General features: G+C 39.0%; 2 protein-coding genes across 2 annotated transcripts; both read left to right on the forward strand.

Annotated features, from left to right (window-relative positions):
• Nucleotides 1–1,137: 1,137 nt before the first annotated feature.
• Nucleotides 1,138–1,761, forward strand: LOC121253334. Its single transcript, XM_041153365.1, has one exon. It carries the CDS (start codon nucleotides 1,138–1,140, stop codon nucleotides 1,759–1,761), a length of 624 nt encoding a protein of 207 aa, XP_041009299.1.
• Nucleotides 1,762–10,254: 8,493 nt separating this feature from the next.
• LOC121253335 lies at nucleotides 10,255–10,878 on the forward strand. Its single transcript, XM_041153366.1, has one exon. The coding sequence runs from the start codon at nucleotides 10,255–10,257 to the stop codon at nucleotides 10,876–10,878; it is 624 nt and encodes a 207-aa protein (XP_041009300.1).
• The last annotated feature ends 5,653 nt before the right edge of the window (nucleotides 10,879–16,531 follow it).

Raw genomic sequence — 16,531 nt, forward strand, 5'->3', positions numbered from 1 at the left:
TGCACTCATTCCATGGAAAGTCGACAAGCGCCCCACCATGAAGTTCCCTTGCCGCCGATCTGCTGAGACAACATGGAAACGGGCCCAAAATGTCAGCACGTGGCCCTCACACGCCGCTTGTTTCCACACGTGGTCTTCACGTGCCGCTGCCCTCCGACTACTTCGTCAGCTACATGTGCAGCACCAGCATATTCCCCACCTTCTGATCCTTTAGATCGATCCGACCCCACCTCCATACCACCGGCGCATGGCCTTCACACGCCACTCCAGATGCGCGAGTTGACTGTCCCTCCGTAGATTTTCTATTTCGATGCCGATCTATCCAGATTACCGCTTTCAAAGAATCTCTCCAAAACATATCTTAAGACAACGGACTACAGTGCACTCGCTTACACCGTTTTCAGCGTTGGCTTATCTTTTGAACGTTATTTAAGACGGTACCCTCTTTGTAAAGCTTGAGTAGTGACTAAGAAATTGGTCTCAAAACCTGTTTTCTTTTCCTTTTTATCACCATTTTCGCACTGTAGTTGTTATATTGGATTATTTGTTGGGAAACCCTATCCCCCTAAAATGAATCATCTTTTATTTTAATGAAGTTTGATTGTTAAAAAAAAAAATGTAGAGAAACAATATCAAGTTTACACGTGTCTTTTAGCTTAGGTGGCATACTTGTACTACTTTTCAGTTCCACAAGGGTCAAAGATGTAATCATCCATGACTGGAAATAACTCCTCTCTGTTAATTTATTTTTTATTCTGATCTCCTTCTTAGTGGGGGGATGCAGGATCCAGGCAATATATGCGGCTCTGAGAGTGTAGCCGAACACTCTCCCAACTCGCAAGGGTCACTTTTGCAAAATCTTATCCCTTCAAGATTTTATAACCCTATTTTAATTTGGCATAATCTTCAAGTCAATCCAGCCGGATCCATGTCCATCTTATTATAAAGCATAAAAATCAAACTCTGTACGAAAACAATCTAACTAGCCAGCTGGGTGGGGTGTTTATACAACAGCGGCCTCAGAAAAAGTAATACCAGCGCAGCTTCCTTCCAATATGCAAACACTACATATATTCCCCCACCAACAGTCAAAACCTTCACCAGCAATCAAAGCCTTCATCTCTCTCTCTCTCTCAAATGGCTACTTCTCAGCAGTTTTCCTCTCTTAGCTGTAAACTAACCATCAAACAAGCAAAACAAGTGGAATTTAAGTCCACGGGTTCTCTCTTTGTTAGATACTATCTTTCTGCAGGAAACAACAAAAGAATTCGGCTTAACAGTCGAGAAATCTCCTCCAGGTCCGATCTCTATTGGAACGAGTCCTTCTCATTGGATTGCTTTGGTACTCACGACACCATGGACAACCTAAAGGAAGAAAACGTGGTTTTCGAGCTCCGGTGGAGAAACAAAGTGCCTGTTCTTGGGAGGAATATTATTGGGGGCTCAAAACTCTTGGGTAGGGCAGAGATTCCATGGAAAGAAGTCTATGAGTCACCAAACATGGAGATGGAGAAGTGGGTCACGATGATTCCCACGAGTGGATCACGTGTGCTTGTTGAAGGTGTCAAACCACCTAAGCTGCAAGTGGGAATGAAAGTTCAAGTTCCTGCAATGGTGGAAAAGGAGAGGAGGAGATCAAATTATGGGAAGGGAAAGAAGTCATGGGATGAGTCATGTGGATGCAAAGATGGTCATGGGCATGGCTGCAGTTGTGAAGATTATAATATTTTTGCACTAGCGGCTGCTTTGGAGGCATTTTAATTAGGCGCAATGACATATAACATGTAATATTGGTTGGTGTCGACACTAGTTTGGCCTTATTATTGTTTTATTAATTGTATTCGGCGGGACGTTGAGTTCTGTACTTAAGAGACGAATGTATATTTGATGAGATGGGACTACAATTCTTGAAGAGAAATGAAATGGAGTCCAGCTTTTTTGCCTACAAACAAACGTCCAAGGGACAACAGTCTTTGCCTAAATAGGGATTCAGTATCACGCTTCATAGAATGAGAGAACTCAACCTTTAGAGACAAACGTCTGAGAGTCGTACTCTTTTTCTATTTTTAATTAACAATGGGGAAACAAAAAAGGAAAACAATAAAATAGATGTGAAAAAGAACGGATAACAATTTGGACCAACTTTAGTAGATTTCGAAATTTGTGACGACCTGTAAAAGCAACACACTTGTCTTTTTTAAGCCACAAAAGTCATATATAAAGGATTTTGTATGTGGTGGCGAGTTCGATGATCTAGTAAATGTGTCGAGAAAAGCTGCTGGAAGGAGTGGCACGTGAGGACCACACGCAGTATTTTTGCATTACGATCACTTTCCTCTAAATGATTTTCGACTTGTGAATATTCTTGTGTCGCGGGGTGTTTCGAGAGTTGTCGAAAAATTGTTAATTTATCTTTTTCAACCTTGAAGAAAGCAAGATAAAACTAAGCAAAAGAAATCTTAATAGACAATGTGGGTGAATAGAGGAAGGAGGGAAGGAGAGGGAGGAGGAAGCCTTGGCCTCCTCCCCTCTCCGGTGAAAATCAGATTTGGAGCTCCTGATTTTTTACCGTAGAACTCATTTCTGAAGCAAGTGTGTGAAGATATGACATATATTACTCATAGCTACGTATAAAGAAAAAACATCTTCTGCTAGATCTCATTCTCTTAAAACTACCCAAAACAATATTGCCTTCATCATCCCCTACAATAGATTTTATTCTCTTTAGTTTGACCAAGGATATTACAACAGTTGTGAATAATATCCTATTAAATTACTAAACCCAAAAACAAAACATTAATTTTTTGGATAAGTCAGTTATGTTTTCATTGTAAGTTGGCAAATTATATCTACAATATCCAATTTCTCAATAGATATTTGTAATATTCTTGAGCAATTTTTTTTTTTTTTAAATACAGGAATTAATGTAGAGTGAATAGAGGTCCAGCTATCAGTACCACTCATTCACATCCCCAACAAAGGTCTGGTTAGTCATTAGTCTCTACCACAATCCTAATGTTTTGGTTAGTCGAATTCAATGGGTTTTGACAGAAGCTTTGTGGTTGAGAGTAGAGGACTTAGTGGGAGGCTTGCCTTTTTGTGGAATAGCACAGATGACATTACCTTGGAATTATTTTCTCATAATCTTTTTGTCTATGAGGAGGAAAGAAGACAATGTGGGACTATTGCTGACTAGTTTTTATGGACACCTTTCCACTTCTCAGGGGGAGGGTAGCTGGCAGTTTTTGAGAATGCCTAAGCCTAGCAAAGATAGAGCCTGGATTTGTTTTGGAGACTTCAATGAAGTACTGCATCAACATGAAAAGAAGGTGCAGCTCAAAGGCCTTATCACCAAATGGAAACTTTTAGGGAGGCAGTGGAGTTTTGTGGTTTGAGTGATCTTGGTTTTGAAGGAACAAAGTTTACTTGGAAAAATGGAAGAGATGGCTCTCAATTTACCAAGGAAAGTTTGGATCGACCTTTTGGAAACTTGTCTTGGACTAAACTGTTTACAGAATGTAGTGTCAATGTTCTAGCAGCATAAACTTTTGACCACTGTCCTCTTTTCTTTTGCTTAAAATGAGGAATGTGAGGAAGAGGAGATGGAGTGAAGAAGGGGGTAGAACAAAGGTGTTCATATATGAGGCAAGATGGGATCAGAGGGTGGAATGCAGTGGAATTGTTCATAATAGTTAGTCTCATAAACAAACTTGGCAAGGGTCTCATTTATGAGGTGTGCATAACAGAGTATTGAGGTGCATGGACTCTTTGATTAAGTGGAGCAAAAATTCCCTTAGCAAGCACAGGGAAAAGGTTCAGGAGAAACTCAAAAAGCTTTTAAGTTGCAGGATTCTAACTCTGGTGATCACTCAGTGGCTATGAAACAGATGCATAAGGAAGTTGATGTACTCATGGAAGAAGATAATGTGAGACGGAAGTAGAGGGCCAAATTGATATGGCTCAAAGATGGAGATAGAAACACCAAGTTCTTTCATAGAAGTGCTAAACAGAGAAGAAAAGTTAATGGGATCAATAGAGTGGTGAGGGGAGATGGAAGGGTGGCCAACTGCTTGGATGATATTTCAGAAACTTTTTGTTTACATTTCGAGGACCTTTTTTCCTCTTTTAATCCTGATAAAATAATTGATTGTTTGACTCATGTGGGAAGAAGGGTGGATGAGCACTTGAACAGAATGCTGTCAAGGGAGTTCACTACAGATGAGGTAAAAACGGCTTTGTTTAAGATGAATCCATTGGGGTCTCCTGGCCTTGACAAATTCTCAGCTGTGTTTTATCAAACTCATTAGGACATTAGGGGAGGGGATGTGACTCGAGCTATGCTTGAAGTTCTTAATTCAGCAGGTGACATTTCCACTATTAATGAAACTTACATTGTGCTGATTCCTAAAGTCAAAAATCCTCAAACAGTTTTTGAGTTTATACCTATCTCTTTATGTAATTTTAAAAGTCCTAGCAAATAGGCGCAAGCTCATCTTGCCTCAACTCATTTCTCCTACACAAAGTGCCTTTGTGCCTAGGAAACTAATCCTTGATAATGTGATTGTGGCATTCAAGGCTATGCAGTCAATGAGTTCCAAGGTGAAAGGGCAGCAAGCATATATGTCTTTGAAGCTGAACATGAGCAAGGCCTATGATAGGATGAAATGGAGTTTTTTTAGAGTGGCAATGAAGAAGATGGGTTTCAATTCTAAATGGATTTCTTTGGTGATGGGGTGTATTTCAATTGTTTCATATTCCATTCTTATTAATGGTTCCCCTTAAGCTTGGTTCCAACCCATAAGGGGATTAAGACATTGGGATCCCTTATTCCCCTTTCTTTTTATCCTTGTCTCTGAAGTATTGAGCTCCATTTTGAATCATGCTGAAGCTTTTAAGCAGATTCATGGTGTCCAATTTGGTAGAAGCAAGTTAAGTACTAACCATTTATTTTCTTGCAGATGATAGCTTGCTATTTTGTTGAGGAAAAGCAATGGAATATTCTAAGATACTTGACTTGCTTGATCTCTATGAAAGGGTCTCAAGACAAAAACTCAACAAGGACAAAACATCCATAATTTTTTGTTCAAATACAAAAAAGTTGACAAGAGATCCTGCTCTTATTGGTAGGTCAAGGTATCAGGCTTTTAAAGGGATCCTGGATCGAGTTAGAAGTAGAGTGAGCCATTAGAATGATGTTATTCAAACTCTCCCCACCAACTGTATAGGGTTTTTAAATTGCCTCAAGCACTTCTAAGGGAGCTCAATAGAGTTATGCATCAGTTTTGGTGGGGTCAACAACAAAATGAGCATGGAGTCCATTGGCTTTATTGGAAGCAAATGGGGAAGGCCAAAACTGCAGAAGGGCTGAGATTTAGAGACTTAGAGAGTTTTAACCTTGCTTTATTGGCTAAACATGGTTGGAAGATACTGCAGTAGCCAAATTCTTTGGCTTCACAGGTTCTTAAAGTGAAGTACTTCCCTTGTACAGATTTTCTTAAGGCTAAGGTGGGTGCAAGACCCTCCTTTATCTGGAGGAGTATTTGTTCTGCTAGAAATTTGGTTAAAAAGAGTTCTTTTTGGAGGATTGTCGATGGTCATGATACTCTTATTTGGAAGGATAGGTGGTTGCCCACTCCTTCTGGCTATAAGGTCCAGTCTCCCACTAAGATTCTGCCTATGGATGCAAAGGTTGTAGCTCTTATAAACCATACAGAGACACAATGGAATAAGGTGTTGGTGAGAGATGTGTTTGGGAAGGAGGAAGCTGCTACTATCCTGAAGCTCCCAATTAGTGCCACTAGTGCTAGGGACAGATTGATATGGTTAGGCACTAAGGATGATGTTTTTACAGTTAAGAGTGCTTACCACCTTCAAAGGGAGCTGAATGCATTGGCTAGTGGTCTGTCATCTCCTGTTGCTTATAAAGAGAAGGATTGGACTATCATGTTGAGGTATAAAATCCCAAATGCAGTAAAAAGTTTTGTGAGGAGAGACTGCCTCGAGTCATTGCCTACAAGGTTAAACCAGTTCAAGAAGAAAATTTGTGACTCACCTATATGTCCTATCTGTTTGAGTGAAGAAGAGACCGTGGTCCATATTTTGTGGAACTGTAAATCTGCTATGGATGTTTGGAGTCAAGGCCCTTCTATGTTTCATAAAATTTCCCTCAAAATTGAAAGATTTATTGAGCTTGTTGAGGAACTGAGCCTATCTTGTGATCAGGAGACTATGGAACTCTTTGCAGTAACAGCTAGGAGCATTTGGTATAGGAGGAATCAATTTATCTTTGAGGACTCATTTGCACATCCAACAACTTTAGCTAAGCAAGCTGAGAAGTTCCTTGATGAGTTCAGAGCTACTCAACAAACTCTTAAGGCTTCCACTCGTGTGATATCAGATGAAAGAGTTAACTGGATCCCTCCTCCACTAGGCACTATAAAGATTAATTGGGTTGCAGCCTTGAGTGAGGTCAAAGGCAGCGCAAGTTTTGGTCTAGTAGCCCGTGATCATGAGGGTAGGGTGATTACCACTAAAAGGATTTCAAAAGCAAGCTGAATTGATCCTTTATTAGCTGAAACTCAAGGAGCCTTTGATGCTGCAGAGTTGGCTGCTGATATGGGACTTAGATAAGTACTCTTGGAGGGTGATTCAAGCCAAGTTGTCAAAGGCTTGGAGCAGCAACTGGACAAATGGGATTGGGTCGACATCATCCTTTGTGACACAAAACTGAGACCATCATCTTTGTCTAGTTGGAGTGTTCTGTTTGTTAAAAGAGATGGTAATGTGTTTGCTTGTAATCTTGCAAAAGCATCTCTAGAGTTAGAAGAGGATTCTTCTGAACTGGTTTTTAGTCCAACTTGTATGCAATTTGCTACTCTTTCTTGAGTTTTAATATAGAGTATTATTCCTTTAAAAAAATTAGCTAAGTAATGTTAAGTATAAGTTTCAAATAGATAAGTTTTGGTACAAATCTTTTATAAAAAAGTAGGTTTCTCTAATAAAAAATAGTTTTTTAAAGTAAAGTCTACTTTTTTAAAGACATATGTGAAACTTGTCCATTTAAAACTTGTACAAATTATTTTTATATATACATATGCACAAGTGTCTAAGGTTGAGTTTGGGTATAAGTGAGATATTTTCAGGTATTATGTGAATAGTAATGAAAAAGTAATAAAAAAATAATGATAAAATATTGAATAATAGTGAATAGTAGTAAAAAGTAGGTAAAAACTAATAATAAAATAATGAATAGTAGTGAGATAATATGAAAAGAGAGACCCTCCAGGCCGGTTGGATGTTTTTCTTCACTTTACACCCATAAATTACAAGCTGCCACGTAGGTGTTGCAATAAAATACATTTTACACTCGCGTATAAATGAATTTTTTTTTACAACTCTTTCCCCATCACTCTTATTCTCTCTCTCTAGAATCTGTGTAGAGGGATTTGTGGCCATCGACGCGAGATAGGTGAGGGCACTAGCTCACAAATTTTTAGTCTGATATCGTAGTCTTTGATCTGTTGATATGGCAAACACCAGGGGAAGTAATTTTCTTCTTTTCTTTTATATATTCGATGGATTCTTCTAGGTTACTAATGGAATCAAATCATTTCATAATCATATTTGATTCCATTATATTTTTTTCTTTTTTAAATTTTGAAAAGAGGAAATTTTCAAAAAGTATTGATTGCGTGCGTATCACAGAATTGAGACATGAAGGAGATAAGTATCATTGTTGTGGAATGACATGACAACATAGTCAACGATAACAATGAGAACTCCATCTCAATTTTTCTTCAAGCAAATAGATACAAGACAAGGTTTCCATTATTACCAGATTTGATTGTATTAGTTGTAGAAGAATTTTCCTTTTTAATTATTACTTGGAGAATGGGAGTGTTGAGGCAAAGTCTTTCTGTAATAGTGACAGCGAATGCACTTTGCCCGATCTCACTCACCTTGCCGAGAAGAGATAATTCTCTAAATAAAATCTGAAGACGAAGATGGCCTTTATTGAAGGAGATGAAATCAATGCAAAGAATTTGTTGAAGGAGATGAAATCTGATGACGAAAATGGTGGCATCTGTTGAAGGAGATGAAATCAATGCAAAGAATATGTTGAAAGAGATGAAATCTGAGGATGAAAATGGCCTCTATTGAAGGAGACAAAGATGGGTTCGAGGTAGTCCTTCGGGGAGAAGAGGGAAGAGAGACGAGAGAAGAGAAAAAGCTGAAGAGAGAGTGTAGAATGGATTTGATTGTACCGTAACTTTAATAAGTCTACTACATATCATAACTTTACTGGTAGGTGTAAAAGTGAAATCGACACTTGATCGGTTTGAAGTTTTTTCCTTCTGAGAATACTTGTCAGTACCCAAATCAGGCCTAAAACTCTCCAAATAAAGTGGGAAAGCCCTAGTGCTAAAGTTGTTCGCCCTAGCGCTAAAGCTGCTCACCCTAACAAGGAATATTCATCCAAAATGTATATATAGTTACATTTGTCAAAGAAAATTCTACTCATCATCATTTTCTTATCATCCTCTCATTATCTCATTATGTGGTATTAAATAATAGGTTTATATCATAGGATGATGAGAAAAATGATGATGAGCAGCATTATTTGTAAGAAACCAAATATAAGAAACCAATTGTCTGGCATGTTTTATTTATATACCTAATTCTTAGCAAAACATGAAAAATTGTACTCATTTTGAAAAGTATAGATACGTTAGACATGTGTCCCATGTATAAAGATGCACAAGAGACACTTTGTATCAAGTCTAGAGAATTACTTGTAAAGTAGAGATCGATATGTTTCTCATCCATTCAAAAGTGGACACGATCTTTACAAGAGACACTCTCTATCAAGTGAAGAGAAACACTAAATCCCAAACAAACTCCATTGTTGCTCCACGTTTCTTCGACTGTCTTCTCCCAAGAAAAAAAAAAAACCCATCTTTCCGTTGAGGTTTGTCAAAGAGGCAGGTGTGAGTCTCGGCTCCACCTTCCTCTCAATCTCCTTTTACTTTTCCTTTTCCTTTCCACTACCTATATGTGAATATGCTTATAACGTAGTTTTTCTCGCCCGATTCTAATTTTCTCAGATCTTCTGCACTCATTCCATGGAAAGTCGACAAGCGTCCCACCATGAAGTTCCCCTGCCGCCGATCTGCTGAGACTACACGGAATCGTGCCCAAAATGTCAGCGCGTGGCCCTCACACATGGCTTGTTTCCGCACGTGGTCTTCACGTGCCGCCGCCCTCCGACTACTCCGTCAGCTACATGCGCCGCACCAGCATATTCCCCACCTTCTGATCCTTCAGATCGATCCGACCCCACCTCTATACCACCGGGGCATGGCCTTCACACGCCACTCCAGATGCGCGGGTTGACTGTCCCTTCGTAGATTTTCTATTTCGATGCCGATCTATCCAGGTTACCGCTTTCTAAGAATCTCTCCAAAACATATTTCAAGACAACGGACTACAGTGTACTCGCTTACACCATTATCAGCGGTGGCTTATCTTCTGAACGTCTTTTAAGACTGTACCCTCTTTGTAAGGCTTGGGTAGTGATTAAGAAATTGGTCTCAAAACCTATTTTCTTTTCCTTTTTATCCCCACTTTCGCACTGTAATTGTTATATTGGATTATTTGTTGGAAACTCTATCCCCTAAAATGAATCATCTTTTATTTTAATGAAGTTTGATTGTTAAAAAAAAAATGTAGAGAAACAATATCAAGTTTACACGTGGCATTTAGCTTAGGTGGCATGCTTGTACTACTTTTCAGTTCCACAAGGGTCAAAGATGTAATCATCCAGTGACTGGAAATAACTCCTCTCTGTTAATTTATTTTTTATTCTGATCTCCTTCTTAGTGGGGGGGATGCAGGATCCAGGCAATATATGCGGCTCTGAGAGTGTAGCCGAACACTCTCCCAACTTGCAAGGGTCACTTGTGCAAAATCTTATCCCTTCAAGATTTTATAACCCTATTTTAATTTGGCATAATCTTCAAGTCAATCCAGCAGGATCCATGTCCATCTTATTATAAAGCATAAAAATCAAACTCTGTACGAAAACAATCTAACTAGCCAGCTGGGTGGGGTGTTTATACAACAGCGGCCTCAGAAAAAGTAATACCAGCGCAGCTTCCTTCCAATATGCAAACACTACATATATTCCCCCACCAACAATCAAAACCTTCACCAGTAATCAAAGCCTTCATCTCTCTCTCTCTCTCTCTCTCTCAAATGGCTACTTCTCAGCAGTTTTCCTCTCTTAGCTGTAAACTAACCATCAAACAAGCAAAACAAGTGGAATTTAAGTCCACGGGTTCTCTCTTTGTTAGATACTATCTTTCTGCAGGAAACAACAAAAGAATTCGGCTTAACAGTCGAGAAATCTCCTCCAGGTCCGATCTCTATTGGAACGAGTCCTTCTCATTGGATTGCTTTGGTACCCACGACACCATGGACAACCTAAAGCAAGAAAACGTGGTTTTGGAGCTCCGGTGGAGAAACAAAGTGCCTGTTCTTGGGAGGAATATTATTGGGGGCTCAAAACTCTTGGGTAGGGCAGAGATTCCATGGAAAGAAGTCTATGAGTCACCAAACATGGAGATGGAGAAGTGGGTCACGATGATTCCCACGAGTGGATCACGTGTGCTTGTTGAAGGTGTCAAACCACCTAAGCTGCAAGTGGGAATGAAAGTTCAAGTTCCTGCAATGGTGGAAAAGGAGAGGAGGAGATCAAATTATGGGAAGGGAAAGAAGTCATGGGATGAGTCATGTGGATGCAAAGATGGTCATGGGCATGGCTGCAGTTGTGAAGATTATAATATTTTTGCACTAGCGGCTGCTTTGGAGGCATTTTAAATTTTTAATTAGGCGCAATGACATATAACATGTAATATTGGTTGGTGTCGACACTAGTTTGGCCTTATTATTGTTTTATTAATTGTATTCGGCGGGACGTTGAGTTTTGTACTTAAGAGATGAATGTAAATTTGTTGCGATGGGACTACAACTCTTGAAGAGAAATGAAATGGAGTCCAGCTTTCTTGTCTTTCTTTTCTTTCATTTTCTGTTTTTTTTATCAAAATTGCTAGAGTAACTGAATATTGGGTTCGGATTGGTTGACAATTTTGTTCTTCTTTTACTTAATAGTTAATGAAGTGTTTTTTTACTTATATTATGAATTTGAAAAAGATATTTAAGAATATAAAAATATGAAGGAAAAAAATTTATAAAAATAAAAAAAATATTTTTGTGACTGGTCTCGAGCTTTGCTTTTTTTTTTTTTTTTTTACATCTTCTGCTAGATCTCATTCTCTAAAAAAGAAAAAAATACATAAATTAATGTATGGTGAATAAAGGTCTAGCTACCAGTACCACTCATTCACATCCCCAACAAAGGTCTGGTTACTCTGCCACATGAATCCTAATGTTGTTTGTGGTTAGTCGATTTCTGTCAATTCTATATAGGCACAATAACAAACCAACAACATTTGGGCTTGATGGGCTCAGTTATGTGGGCATGTTGGATGGAGTCCATTTAATTTACTCACAAGTTAGTGTTGATGTGGGCCATGGTCCATTTATAGTGTTAGAATTATATGAACGGTTTGGTTAAGGTTGCCTCGGGCCCATGAGTTTGTAGGATATGGTTAGTATTTGTAATAGTGTGGACTCATTTGAAAATTCAATCAGAAAGTTAATGCAAATGTTACTTCTTCTTCTCTTATTATCTTTTTCTTTTTTTAATGGAGGTGCTCCCCTCGAAGTGAGGAATTTTCTTGTATATTTTCTAATCATCCAAACACCTACTATCAGATGTGTTACAATTGGTATCCAGAGTCAATCTTTCTTTGGATCGGCTTCATTAATCCATGGAAATAGAAAAAATTATTTCATCCTTGCTCAACATCAGAGAGCAAGTTGAACAATCGCAACAACGTTTGGATGTTATTTTGCAGACATTCAAAGATGTCAAGAACAACCTTGAAGATTTTCAGAACAACTTCAACGTAGAGTTCTCAAATCTGGAAAACCAACTCTATGCACTACAAGAAGAGGAAAAATAGGCAACAGCGGGGGAAGAAAAAGAGGCAGTCAATCTCGCTCATATTCCTCTCTCATATTCCCAGAAATCATGTTAGTCATCAGAAATCGATTTCTTCATTCTCAGAACTCTCTCTCCGATTATTATTTTCTCCCTTTCTTCTAAAAATATATTTTCTCTTTCCCTCATATTTGTCGATTGTCTCTAGCAACAAACACTCACTAATCGTAAGAAGAGAAGACCTAGCCATTATATGGAAATTTGATCCTAGTGGTGTCAAGTTTCAGTTTCTCGGCTCCTCACCTTTACCACAAAATACAACCGACAGATCTCCCTCATTTATGTAAAAAAAGCGATGGCTCTGACCATAGATTGAGCTATGTTCTTCACTCCACAACATCACCACACTGCTATTTCTAAGCGCCTCATTCCATCATTGTTGTTTCCACACCGTCACTTGCTTGCATCGTCCAGTGCGCTGCTGCGACGCAGCTTGATTTTTGCGACGGCGAGAGGATGACCTCGCTCTCATTTCAATTCCATCCTGAGTGCATAGTGACACACCAAATCTATTCTACCACTCAACCCATTGTCATGCTCCGGGACTTTACAATTCTTCAATACGGGATTTCCGTTGGATTTACAAGTGCATTACAAGTGACATCGGATATGGTGTTGGATAATGTTCTCTCTAAAGAATCAGAAGATCCCGAACCCTTAACACGACAAGTTGTTGATGGCGCCGAGAACCTGAATGACCCACGGCTGGGCTCGGAGCACCACTTCGAACTCTTCAAGCGGAGGTTTTGTAAATCATACAAGTCGAGGGAGGAGCATGACCATAGGTTCAACGTGTTCAAGGCTAACCTGCTCCGAGCTCATCGCCACTAGAGTTTGGACCCGTCGACCACTCACAGCATTACTCAGCTCTCAGATTTGACCCCGTACGAGTTTCGAAGGGATTTCTCGGGTCTCAAGAGTTGCCTCAGGCTACCCTCCGATGCCAACAAGGCCCCGATTTTGCCGACCAATGAGCATCCCACCGATTTTGACTGGAGCGATCATGGAGTTGTTACCACCATAAAAAATCAGCATTCATTCTCCACAATGTGGGAGGCGGAGTACAAGTTGAGCGGCCAAGAGATGGTGTTGAAGCAGGTCTATCCTTCCAAGCTGAACCACCAACTCAGGAGCTACTTCGACTGTGAGCTTAACTTCTTGCCCTCTGTTAACTTCAGCAATTTTCTGGCTTCATATCTTCGACACCGTGGGAGAGTTCAAAAACATACAGTGAGAGGATTTATGTTGCAACTTGGAGTTGCTATGGAAATTCTGAACTCACACCACATCATTCACAATGATTTGAAATCGAAGAATATTCTTCTCTCTATTCCAGAGGATGATGCTATCCTAAAGATATCTGATTTTGAACTTTCTAGATATGTACGTCCAAGTGATTATGCTGGGATAGTTTGTGGAACTGGATTGTGGAGTCTTGGATTTACAGGTGCACCCACTTTCATACTTATTGTTCTATGGTTTAATCCGCCGACTTGTGTCATGTGGTTTGGGTATGGGACAAAATTTTGGTGTTGGGATGAGCTTCCATTGCTCTATTTTACTGGCCGAAATGTTGCAGTTGCGTTTGTTGCCTACCATCCTGGCACAACATGGAAGATGAATAAATCATTGGTAGTGGAAGTTGACAAGAAACTGAGAGAGGCACTTAGATCTAGAGATGACCTTGACCCTAACGTGTTTGATGAAATGCAAGAGAAGGATGTGTTGGGAAAGAATGAAGGATGTGCAGTGGAGTTGTGGAAATTGTCCAGTAATTTCTTTTTTACAGAACTGAATGATAGGAACCCAAGGAAGATTAGAAATGTAAGGGCTTATTCATTCACTCTTGAGGATGATATTACAAATTATGAAACCTATGAAATAGGTGCTATTGTCACATAGGAGAAGTTGTCCAAGGTGTTGAACTTTAAGATGTTGAGAGAAGCACTAACCAAACTTGTGGTAGGAAGCCAAGCCCACATCACTAGACTGGTGGCCTACAACTTAGTCATTATTTTAGTCTTTTCGATTGTTGTTGAGTGGCTTATTGCTTGGAAAAATCTGCATATAACTAGGTATATGTTGAAGAAGGGCACAAAGGGTGAGATTTTTATAAAGCACTTGGACAAGGAACCAGAGGCAAATCAGAGCAATGTTCGAGATCATGTTAACTCGACTGAATGGCATAACAGCACCTTGTGGGCAAGGTGCTTTGAAGGGGAAGGGTTTGTTACAGTTCTATACAGGCACAGTAACAAACCAACGACATTTGGGCTTGATGGGCTTAATTATGTGGGCGTGTTGGATGGAGTCCATTTAGTTTACTCACAAGTTAGTGTTGATGTGGGCCATGGCCCATTTATAGTGTTAGAATTATATGAACTGTTTTACTATTTGGTTAAGTTGGCCTTGGGCCCATTAGTTTGTATGATCAGGTTAGTATTTGTAGTAGTGTGGACTCATTTGAAAATTCAATAAGAAAGTTAAAAATAGTGCTATATACAACCAGGTCGTAACCCCGCTGTGGCCTCGCGGCTGACGTGGCAATTTATATTAAAAAAAAATGAAAAAAACAAAAAGAACCCAGAAAAATAACGCGGGAGGGAGGGAGAAATTGACATTTCAAAGAAACTGAGCCCCAAACCAGAGCATCTTCTCTTGCAGTCTTCCAAGCCCTGCTCTTCTCTTGCGGTCTTCCGAGCCCCATACCAGAGCATCTTCTCTTGCTGTTTTCGATCCATTGTGCATCTTCTATTGCGGTCTTCGATCCATTGTGCATTTTCTCATCTGGGTTTTTAGTGTAGTCTTTCATCTGCATTTCTGGGTAAGAGAACGGCTTGTTTTTGGCTTTTTGGGTTTTTCTTTCATCGAAAATTTAGCTAGGTTATTGCTCTGGGTTGCTCTTTTCTTTTTTGTTTGTATGTGAAAAATGGCTTGTTTATTAGCTTTATACAGAGACCATTTACAAGGAAATTTGATATCTTTGCTTGGAGTGTTTTTTTTAAGCTTGATTTTAGTTGTAAACGTTGCACGTCCATCAGTGGATGAAAAATAAAAAGAAAAGGAAAGTGGATCCGATCTGTTTGTTCATTTACTGCTATAAATTTGGTATCCAAGCAATTTGCTTGGGGTTTGTTTTTTAAGCTTGATTTTAGTTTATATTTTTGCTTGATTTTAATCTATTCTATTCTCTTCTGGGTTTTAATACAGGTGGAAACAACTTGCGTTTACATCAGGATAAATTGCCATTGCTGGTTTCATTAAATCTGAATTTTGTTGACATTATAGTGTGAAAGGTTCAACCATGACACTTTTTCAACTGTCTTGAATATCCACCACCAATCTTCTTTGTTGTTATTTGTTTGGTGCCTCATGTCGTTTGATAAATGAGAAATGCTTTAATAAAAAAGATAACTTATTACCAAGAGTTAGAGAGATAAAATAAATGATTATATGCATGATTCCTATCAATTAAAATGTGATTTGGCAATGTGAATAGCGCATCTAAGTTCCACTTGATGGAACTATGGAATTCCCTGATTAATATGGAATATTTCTTTCTATTTAGCAATTTCTTTCTAAAAATTGTCAATAAAGCCTCCAAATAATTAAGAAAAATGTAGCAATTAGGTCCAGTCCATCCAATTGAATTCGAAAGCGATATTGGCTGGCATGGTGTTATCCAAATGGCGTGAATGAGTTTTTGTAACATTGTTTGTTGTTTTTTACTAAATCATAAAAAAGAATGTCTCTCTTCCTCTATCTTCTTCCCCACTGCATCCATCCCTCACCCCAATCCACCCCTCCATGGCCATTTATTAAAATTAAACCAGGGCCATATCTGCACATAAAATGTCTTCTTAGCACATTTATTATAGACCCAATAACTGGGAAGGAGGCAGAACTTTGTCTTGACCAAAGTTGCATCGATGTTGACAAGTTGCTGCTAAAAGCTATATGCTGTAACAGATATCTTTTAGTGATCAATTTTCAATCATCTTCTTACATGTTTAATACTCCTACAAAGTATGGATTATGAGCATTTGGGTTTTTTTGTTCATCACTGATAGTGATGGAAGTGCTGAGACAATTGTTGCTGAGACAATTGGTTCATACAAGTTGCGGTGTACAATTATAAAACAAATGTATAAGTCCAATACCTAAACATAGAACTACTAACAACAATCCCAAGTTACTTATATAACACTAGGTAAAATACATGTACAAATGCAAAACAGTAATAAATCCGAAGTAGCGTGCCTAAACGCCTTATTTTAGCTTCTTGTGCATTAAGCACCAACTCCTTTTGCATAACCTTGTCGCTTTTTTTGGATAGTACCATATGCACCCTCTCGAGGTGATCCACTATCTTACGCAGCTCAATCTCCCTCTTTTCAAGAAGCTCGA

The sequence above is a fragment of the Juglans microcarpa x Juglans regia genome, chromosome 2S (assembly GCF_004785595.1).
Source record: "Juglans microcarpa x Juglans regia isolate MS1-56 chromosome 2S, Jm3101_v1.0, whole genome shotgun sequence".
NCBI classification, from domain to species: Eukaryota; Viridiplantae; Streptophyta; class Magnoliopsida; order Fagales; family Juglandaceae; genus Juglans; species Juglans microcarpa x Juglans regia.

Bases quoted from the DNA above. Each gene is read 5' to 3' on its own strand.
- LOC121253334 (XM_041153365.1), top strand. From the start codon at position 1,138: ATGGCTACTTCTCAGCAGTTTTCCTCTCTTAGCTGTAAACTAACCATC.
- LOC121253335 (XM_041153366.1), top strand. From the start codon at position 10,255: ATGGCTACTTCTCAGCAGTTTTCCTCTCTTAGCTGTAAACTAACCATC.